This window comes from Trichechus manatus, unplaced genomic scaffold (genome assembly GCF_000243295.1).
Source record: "Trichechus manatus latirostris isolate Lorelei unplaced genomic scaffold, TriManLat1.0 scaffold00115, whole genome shotgun sequence".
In the NCBI taxonomy this organism is placed as follows: Eukaryota; Metazoa; Chordata; class Mammalia; order Sirenia; family Trichechidae; genus Trichechus; species Trichechus manatus.
In genome coordinates this window covers 8789306-8799003 of record NW_004444051.1, presented here as the reverse complement: position 1 = coordinate 8799003, position 9698 = coordinate 8789306, and the positions used below count along the sequence as shown (strand labels likewise).

Below are 9698 nucleotides of genomic sequence, written 5' to 3'. Positions count from 1 at the left end.
TTCCTAGTATCTCCTGTTCTTTTTATATATATGTGAGAGATGTATGTATATGAATATATATTACATAAATATGTTAATTCTATAGTCTATAAATAAAATATATAAATATAGAGCAAATTTAGGTGGCATGCCATATATCTGTATGTATATATATGTGTGTATGTATATATATATACATATATATACATATGATTTCCTAGGTAACTAAATATGCTTACAAACAATTTTTCATGGATGTTTGATATTTAATTTTTGGATGTATCATTACTTACGTAATTAGTCCTCTGTTATTGGATGTTTGGACTGAATCCCATTTTTATGCTTACAGGTGATACAGATCACTCATCTTTGAACATAAATCTTTGTTCAAATATTTGATTATTTCCTTGGGTTAGAGTTCTAGAAATAGAAACCTAGATAAAATCTAGACCAAAGGGTAAAAACATGTTTTACATCTCATAACTTTCATATTACCAAACATGTCAGTCCCAAAGAACCATGCCAATGTATAATCCCAACACAGTATAGAAACTCCTGTTTTACTGCACTAGTACTTACACTGAGGATTTTTTTTTTAAAGCATCGTCAACCTGATAGGCAAAAAGAAAACAAAACTTTTTTTCCATATTTTAAAGGTATTTCCTTCATTATTAGTGAGGGTCAAATTTTCACCGTGATTTTATTAGCCATGGCCCAATAAGGAAAAAAAGTGTGCTGCAAAATGATGGACATGATTGCAATCAAGGCGCTATTTAAAGAATTAATAGGATCTTAGGTTAAAGCCTAACGTATTTATCAGGTGTCTTCTCTGCCCAGGGCTATGCTGGAATAAACAACTGCATTTGGCTGCGTGTAACTGTAGCTCAACTACTTTTATCTACACTGTCTGTTATAAACCTCCTAACGACCCAGTGAAGAAGGTTATTGCTCTACTTTACAGACAAGAAAACTGAGTGAGACACAGGAGCAGGGAAGTTAAACTTGTTGGAGGTCACAAAAGCAGAAACAGATGAGATGGGAAGCTAGTCCATTTCCCTCCTTCCAAGGCCAGGGCTCCTCCCATACCACATGCAGACAGCAGTGCAGGGAATCAAGAAATGAGTGTCCCCAGAGCCAGAATTAGACCAATGCCCAATCCAACTGCCCATTCTGAACACTCACCCATGAAAAACATTGAACCTTATGAAAAACTAAAGAAATGCAAATTATGTACACAACTATTTATATCTATCCAATTGACAATGATATCCTTATAATCTTGGAGGGGTGAGTATCTATAAATTGGTCTCATATCTGAGATAGGTAAATAAGCTGGAATGATATATGCTGTAAAGCTATGGTTTAAAGATATGAGAGAAAGCTGGAAAGGGGATGGACCATGTGTGCATCATTCATTCAATATGCTCTGTTGAGCCCCTCTCATGCACCAGGCACTGATGAGGGCACTCAGCAGTGTGCATGACCAAAATCCCAGCCTCATGAAGTCACCATGCTCATAGAGACGTACCACCCATTGAACTAATATTTGTGTATCAGTTATGGATGTGCAGGGCGACATTTTACAGAAACCCAACTACTAGAGTGGCTTAACCAGAAAGGGGTTTGTTTTTCCCAGTTAGCAGGAACCTAGGTATCTTAGTTATCTATTGCTTCTATAACAGAAATATCTCAAGTGAGTGGATGACTTTAACAAACAGAAATTTATTTTCTCACAGTTTATGAGGCTAGAAGTCCGAATTCAGGGTGCCGGCTCTAGGGGAAGGCTTACTCTCTGTCAGCTCTGGGGAATGGTCTCTTCAGCCAGCTTCTGTTTCCATTTCCTTGGAGAGCTCTGTGTGGCTTGGCATCTACCTTCCCACATCTCTGCTTGCTTGCTTGTTCAGTCTCTTTTATATCTCGGAAGAGATTGACTCAAGACACACCCTACACTAATCTTGCCTCATTAACATAAGACAACCCATTCCCAAACGGCATTAAAACCTCAGGCATAGAGGTTAGAATTTACTACACATATTTTTGGGATCACAATTCAATCCATGACTTTAGGCTAGGCTGTGGTTTTGGGGGCTGCCTAACAGGTTACTTCTATCATCCTGTGCTAACCATTCTCCACGTACTTTCCACTTCATGGTCGTCAGATGTTTGTAGCACCTCTAGGGGGTCGTTGGATCTATGCTGAGGTGGGAAGAAGGGGTAAGGGTGAGGGGAAATAAGCATACACCATCAGACTCTACTCCCTTGTTACCGGGAGGATTAAGAAAAATAACTTTCTGTTGTTGCTGATTGTGCCATACTCTGGATTAAAGAAAATTCACTCCAAGTGCTAATGCTTGTATCACCTGCTTTTGAAGACTGGCTTATTAGCATCCATGTAAGTTTGGAAAATTATTTTTGACTCCTGGGGATGCATTGGAGCCCTCGTGGCACATTGGTTAAGAGCTACAGTGAGCTATGGCTGCTAACTAAAAGGTCTGCAGTTTGAATCCACCAGCGGCTCCTTGGAAACCCTATGGGGCAGTTCTACTCTGTCCTATAGGGTTGCTATGAGTTGGAATCAACTCGATGGCAATGGGTTTGGTTTTTTTGGCTGAATTGTTCATATAAATCTTTTAGACAGAAGTCTGAAAGGTTAGCATAATACATGTTAATCACAAATTAAGAAACAGCACGATGGGGTACATGTCTTTACTTACATATAAATAGCTAGTAAGGGAATCTGGAGTTTCAGAAAGAACAAAAATAAGATTATCAAAATTTTGTAAATACAGACGAAAACAAGGTACTCTGCAACCCACAGACCACCAAGCGTCCCCCTCTTTAGGCTAAAGTGAATGACTGCTGCTTTTTTTTTTAACCAGTTACAGCTTTTTCCTCCCTGTAGCCTGCCCTTGGAAACCCTGGTGGCATAGTGGTTAAGTGCTATGGCTGCTAACCAAAAGGCTGGCAGTTTGAACCCACCAGGCACTCCTTGGGTTCTATAGGGTAGTTTTACTCTGTCCTATAGGGTCGCTATGAGTCGGAATTGACTCAACGGCAGCGGGTTTGGTTTTTATGGTTTTAGTCTGCCCTGACTAGCTCTATGACCATGGACAAATCATGTGACTTTTCTATGCCTTAATTTCCTCATCTATAAAATGAGGTTTTTTTTTAAGAGGGAAAAAGTGTAGGACAGTGATGGCATAAAGTAAGCACTATATATGTGTTTACATACATATGTATCTATGTGTGTGTGTGAGACAGAGACATGTTTTTATGATATCTTTTTAACTATCTAATGCAAAATATGAGTCATGGTTCTTTCTCTGGGTCTTAAATTATATAATCTAAATTTATTTCTTAATTCTTTAATTGTATGTTATTTTCAATGCAATGGCATATATTCTGTCAACTTGTAAATACAAAGATCAAACTGCCACAAGAGGGACCCCTAAACCACTAGCATTTAATGACACAAATGCTCAGAGACCATTGGAGGTCAGAGACACCAAGCAAATGTCAAAACTAAGGGTCTTTGGTAAGATACACTCTCATTAAGGTGAAAGATTTTTCAAACTGAAGGTCACAGTCCATTAATGGATCATTAAATCAATTTCATGGTTTGCAACCAGCATTTAAAAAAATGAAACAGAACAATGGAATACATCACAGTGCAGGCACCTAGGGTAGTAGTAGTTTCCGAATTTTTGATTCTGGTGTGTGTGTGTATGTGTGTGTGTGTGACAGAAAGAGAGAGAGAAACTTTTCTACTTAACTTTACAATCAGAAGAAGTTTGAAAGCCAGCAATCTCATCCTTTAAGTTCTGCTTCAGAAATATTTCGGATGCAGACTTGCTCCTTTTCCATATGCTTTCCTTAGGTGAAGCCCTTGTCATCCTTCAGAGATTACTGCAGGAGATTCCCAACCTCTGACACTGGGTCCTCTTCAATAATGATCATTTTTTTGCAAAAAACATCAAGCCAAAACAACTATAACAACAATACAACAACAAACTGTCTCTCCTTAAAAACTTCTGGTGGCTCTTAGGTATGCAAAATAACCAAGGAACTTCTCACCCAGGCATATGGGGATATTCACAAAAAGGTCATTATGGGGATTTCCTCTGCTGAGGCCTTGGGTTCTGGCCACACTGCACAGCTTCCTCAGCAACCTCCTGAAAGACACGGCTTTCATAAGCAAACTCTTATTTCCAGACCCCTCACAAAGACCACTTCAAGGAGAAGCTCAGAGCAGCATCGTGGACACAGTCCCAACAACCTTTCCTCCACAGCTCTGCCACCACACCTGCCACCCAACTCTTGTTAGAGCTGCAGGTCTGTGGTTCTATTGGGCTCTTCAGGGCAGGATTCCTGCCTGACATTTTATAGTTAGGGAGGGTAGGGGACTGTATTTGTTTATCAGTCAGGAGAGAGGGGAGGAAACTGAAGTAATGAAACCAGAAGCAGAACTCAGTCGAGGATACCAGCTATGAGGGTGGCCTGATTTTGACCAAGCAGATACCATATTTTGAGATTCATGTGACTTCCCTGTCCTTGAGGGGCCACTATGAAGCCACAGGGTCTGGGGAGGAGCTTTACCCACAGGAAAGTCATGTGCCTTGTGGATTATGATTTCATAGATTGGGTTTGCCCAAATATGTTCATATCCTGAAGTTTCAGGCAATTCCACAAGCATCTTCTAACTCCACAGTGAGACATCTAAGAAATTTGTGTTACTTCCCTCACATACATAAATAAATTTCAATAAAAGTCAGGGCGTGAATAACTTATTTTCTCCATCAGGTGGAAACCAACCATTTGGAAGACCACTCAGAAGAGGTGAGATAAACCTCCCGCTAAAAATCACTTTTGAATTTTCAAGGAAAGGAGGAAGTTTTGTTCTTCTCCCTTAGATTTTGCTGGAAATCGAGAGCTTTACTGACTAGTTTTGACATAAAGGGTTATCTTTCATTAAAAGACAATAGGCATGTGAAATCCAAGTCTCCCTGGATCATTCAGCAGTGGAACTTGGGCGATTTGGTTCCTAGGAGATTTGTGGGATTCAACTTTTGGGGGTAGAACAAACACAAATGCTCCTCCTCCGAAGGGCGGGGGAGGTGCCTTGGCGATGCACCAATCACAGCGCGCCCTGCCCTATATAAGGCCCTGAGGCCCGCTTCATTTCACGCTTCTCACTGGTTATTACGTCCTTTCTTTTTTTTTCTGTTGCTATGTCTGAGACAGCGCCTGCAGCTCTTGCCTATCTTGTTCCAGCCCCGATGGAGAAACCTCCAGCCAAGAAGAGAGGGAAGAAACCTGTTGGCCTGACAGGTGCAAACCGCCAGGCTCCGAGCCCTTCTGTGTCCAAATTGATTATCGAGACGCTATCAGTGTCCCAGGAGCGAGCAAGCATGTCCCTGGTTGCGCTTAAGAAGGCGCTGGCAGCAGCCGGCTACGACGTAGAGAAGAATAACAGCCGTATCAAGTGGGGCCTCAAGAGCTTGGTGAGCAAAGGGATCCTGGTGCAGACCAGGGGTACCGGCGCCTCTGGCTCCTTCAAGCTCAGCAAGAAGGCCGCTTTAGAGCCCACCAAAGGCAAAGTGAAAAAGTCTGCCTCTGGTAAGACCAGGAAGCTGGTTTTGTCCAGAGACCCGAAGTCTGCAAAGAATCCCAAGACCAAGAAAGTCAAGAAGCCAAGGACAGCAGGAGCTAAGAAAGCTGCTAGAAGAAGCGTGAAGAAAGCTAAGGGCGCCAAGGTCAAGCAACAGCGGAAGAGCCCAGCGAAGGCCAGAACAGGGCAGGTTAAGGCCGGGAAGGCCAAAGTGACCCAGCAGAAAATAAATTCTAGGAAGGCAGTATCAAAGAAGTGAGAAAACGTGAGAGGCTAGTTTTCAAAGAACCCAAAGGCTCTTTTAAGAGCCACCCAAATATTTACAAAATGGCGTGACACTAGAAATTTCTAGAAGTTTCTGTAACAAAATAGAGCTTAGGTCAACGTGGGGTTTGCTTACAAGAAGTGCAGTTATATTTGGGCTGAAATAAAAGGTCTCTATACACAAAGTATAAACCAAAAAACGAAGCCTGGTGCGGTTCAGTCAATTGCCCAACCCAAAAAATCTATAGATTCCCCCTGCTTAGGCTATTAGAGGACACACGGATTTCTCCTGTAGGCTAGATTGCTTTTCTGGAGATGCCAGGGTGTTGAAGGGATGAAGCTCTGCTCAGCTATCAAATATATCAGTGTCTAGCTAGCTAGAGTATCAATAGATAGATGTCTAGATCTAGATAGATATTCTAGACACAGCCCTGGTGGCTCAGTGCTTAAGAGCTCTGGCTGCTAACGGAAAGGTCAGCAGCTTGAACCCAACAGCTGCTCCTTGGAAACCCTATGGGGCAATTCTACTCTGTTCCATAAGGGTCACTAGGAGTTGGAATCCACTCCATGGCAATGGATTAGAGACTTTTTTTCTTTTTTCTTTTTTTTTTAACAGCAAGAGCTATGTCCCAATTTGTCCTTTTGTGTCATCCTATGGAGCAGTTTCTATTTGCACCCATAAGGTCGCCATGAATCGGAATCTACTCCACGGCAGCAACCAGATTTTCTTAGTCCAGTGTCCAGGTCAATAATTACGGGTTAATTTTCTCCTCCTAATCCGAATCCAGGAACACTCTAGTTTCTATTTTTACTAACCTCTAGTAAATTTAGCATTTCCTTCTATTATCTGCTATAAACTAAACGATAGAAAGTATTTTCAGTTGACATTTGTTGCAAGAATATTGAAAAATCGTTTATCCTCATTGCTATTTCCAAAGAGTGGTAGTAATTTAGATGTTATTTATTAACAAATTCATATGTTACTGTCAGAATTTTTTAAAGTTTTATTTTAATAGAATTGTGATCGTATGTATTTTATTTGTGAAAAGAGTCTATAGACTTCACTAAACTGCCAGAACGCTCTACAGGCTGAACCCAAAACTTCTATGGAAATTTTGGAGGCCGTACAGTTGACAGAATCTGAAAGAAACCTTCCTAAAAATCATGAAACCAGCTTGGTAAGAAACCCTCAGGGTCCAGATTAAAATACCTTTCCCTTTTAGACAACATTTATTTCAATTTTCACTTAACATTCTTAAAGATCATCCTAAATGTTAAAACCATAGTAATGTTGTTAAGTGCCTTGGAATAGATTTCGATTCATAGTGACCATATGGGACAGAGTAGAACTGCCCCTCAGGGTTTCCTAGGCTGTAATCTACCTCGGTGCCCTGGTGGTGAAGTCGTTAAGCGCTCTTCTGCTAACAGAAAGGTTGGTGGGTTCGAACCCACCAGCCAGCCTCTCCAGGGGAGAAAGATGTTGCAATCTGCTTCCCTAAAAATTTATGGCCTTGAAAACCCTATGGGGCAGTTTCACTCTGTCCCATATGGTCACTATGAGTCGGGATCGACTTGAAGGCAACAGATTTGTTCATTTGGGTTTAATTTATACCCGAGCAAATCGCCACTGAGCAGCCGGATAGGTTTGAACCACCAACGTTTAGGTTAGCAGCCCGATTGCCTTAGCGCCACCAGAGCTCTTTAATATTGCTATATTATTTTGGGACTTAGTATTCGGGGTGACTTTGAAAAAGCCCAATGCAAAGCTATGCAGTGCATTTTTAGATGTGGTTTACCAGGATCTGGCCTTTCTTAAGACTCATTCGTATAATTGGGCTGCTCAAAAAAACAAAAATTAAACCATGTCCTAAAATGTAAAAAAAAAAAAATCACAATTTCTATTCCGATCATCCACAGCGCATGCTTTGCTTGGCTATGGTGGTCATTGTTTCCTTGTGAGGTTGGAATTGTGGAGATGTGCAAAACTATGCTTCACTTGCCCGACACCTGACCGATAGTCCTCAGCAGTGGCTGACTCCCACAGAGGACGAACGACTGGCTTCTTGCCCAGCCACCAGCGAGTCGCCCCAGCAGCACGGGAATCCGTCTAAACACAATACGCCTTTGCTTCTCGCTCCTGGCATACATCGGGTTAAAAACACGCAAAGTTCTGCGTCCCGTTCCTTAGTTGTTTGGACCAATAGGAAAACGTCCCTGGAATCTCTTACTCCATAGTATCACCAGGTCGTTTCATATCGCGTGCCCTCCAATGAGAGGTTGTCCCCAAAGAGCCTTCATTTACATAGCGCTATGCAGTGCGTTTTGCCTTAGATACCTTTCAGAACGCTTTCAAATGCCACGAAAAACGCGTTTTATTGAGCGTTATTTACGTTATTTCAAAGCACTTAATTAAAAACTTTCTCACCTTAGCGTGGCGTAGTCGTAAAAATTACAGGTACAAACTGCACTGTAACTATTTGTTTTCGCTCAGCAGCCACAAAGCTTTAATTTTTTACAATGCAGGTCAGCTTTTTGTGTCATTTCGTGGGCGGCCCTGAAAAGGGCCTTTTGGAAATAACGGAAAAGTTGACTGTATTTTTAACCCCCGAAGCCGTAGAGGGTGCGCCCCTGTCGCTTGAGCGCGTAGACCACGTCCATGGCAGTAACCGTCTTGCGCTTAGCGTGTTCAGTATAGGTGACGGCGTCACGGATCACATTTTCTAGGAAAACCTTGAGCACCCCTCGAGTCTCCTCATAGATGAGACCGGAAATGCGCTTAACACCACCGCGCCGAGCCAGACGCCGAATGGCGGGTTTGGTGATACCCTGGATGTTGTCGCGCAGGACTTTGCGGTGACGCTTAGCACCCCCTTTTCCTAAGCCTTTTCCTCCTTTACCACGTCCGGACATGATTATTGCCACAAAAGTAACGTAAACTTTCTCCAGTGCTTTAAATAGTATTTATGCGGACCTAATTGAAAACAACAAGCGCGCGGAGGGTGGGTTTTTTTTTTTTTTTTTCCAAATTAGGTCACCGAGTCGGAGAAGCAAAGACAGGCGGGTGTTTTATAGAAATTTCAATGTTTTGATTTGCCAGTGAAACCTTGTGCTTCATTGGGCGGGCTGTACTGAGAGTTAAGGGTTTCATCCTGCTGAAAAGCTTTGTCTTTTGTCTTCGTGCATTAAGTTGGTGCGCGTTTGCAAGTTGAAAGTATTCTCATCAGTTCAAAAACGTTGAGCAAAGTACCCCACTCCACGTTTCTTTTGCATGTTTCTACTTGGTTACTAATAAATTAGGTAATGGTTCCTTGGGGGAAAAATAGAAATAACGTCTAACGGAAGGTGGAGTTATATAGTCAAGGGGCATTCCCTGCCACTCCTTTTAATAATCCTATTCCATTTTGACAGCCTTCTCTGTGCTGGACAAAGTATAAGCCTGGCCATGAAGGAGTCTTGTCCCTAAAGGTCTCAAAGTCCTGTGTTTGAGACGACAAAAGGGCAGACAAATATTGTATATTAAAACCTTGTAAGTGCAAACTTCTTCCTCTGCTATCTCGCTATCAATTTTTTTAAAAAAAAATCCTTTTTCTGAAGTCGGGGAGAGAAGCAAGGGGCATAAAGCTAAATTTGGATAATCAGTTGTCCCTGGACCCACTTCTGGACCGGCTGCATCTGTCTGATCAGCCTACAGTTAACAACAGTCTACAAGCTTCCCATCCCTCCTTTATTAATCCCTTTTCAAACTGCTCCAGTTTTAGCAACAAGAACATACGTTTTGTAGAGTTGGGGATTAATTGTAGGGTACAGCTAATACTCGATTAAGGTCATAACAAAGCTTACAGGGTCC

The 9698-nt window shown here is 41.9% G+C and overlaps 2 protein-coding genes across 2 annotated transcripts in view; one reads left to right on the top strand and one right to left on the bottom strand.

Moving 5' to 3' along the window:
• Positions 1-5207: 5207 nt before the first annotated feature.
• H1-6 (H1.6 linker histone, cluster member) lies at positions 5208-5851 on the top strand. The gene has a single exon (XM_004384017.2). The coding sequence runs from the start codon at positions 5208-5210 to the stop codon at positions 5844-5846; it is 639 nt and encodes a 212-aa protein (XP_004384074.1). The 3' UTR covers positions 5847-5851.
• Positions 5852-7578: 1727 nt separating this feature from the next.
• Positions 7579-9698, bottom strand: part of LOC101348789 (uncharacterized) — a 91680-nt gene continuing 89560 nt past the window's right edge. The window contains exon 4 of the mRNA XM_004384004.3: positions 7579-8774. Coding sequence (XP_004384061.2) covers positions 8450-8774 — 325 coding nt within the window. The 3' untranslated portion in view covers positions 7579-8449. The remainder of the gene's footprint in view (positions 8775-9698) is intronic.

Excerpts from the sequence above, each read along its gene's own strand:
- H1-6 (XM_004384017.2), top strand. The coding sequence starts at position 5,208 with ATGTCTGAGACAGCGCCTGCAGCTCTTGCCTATCTTGTTCCAGCCCCG.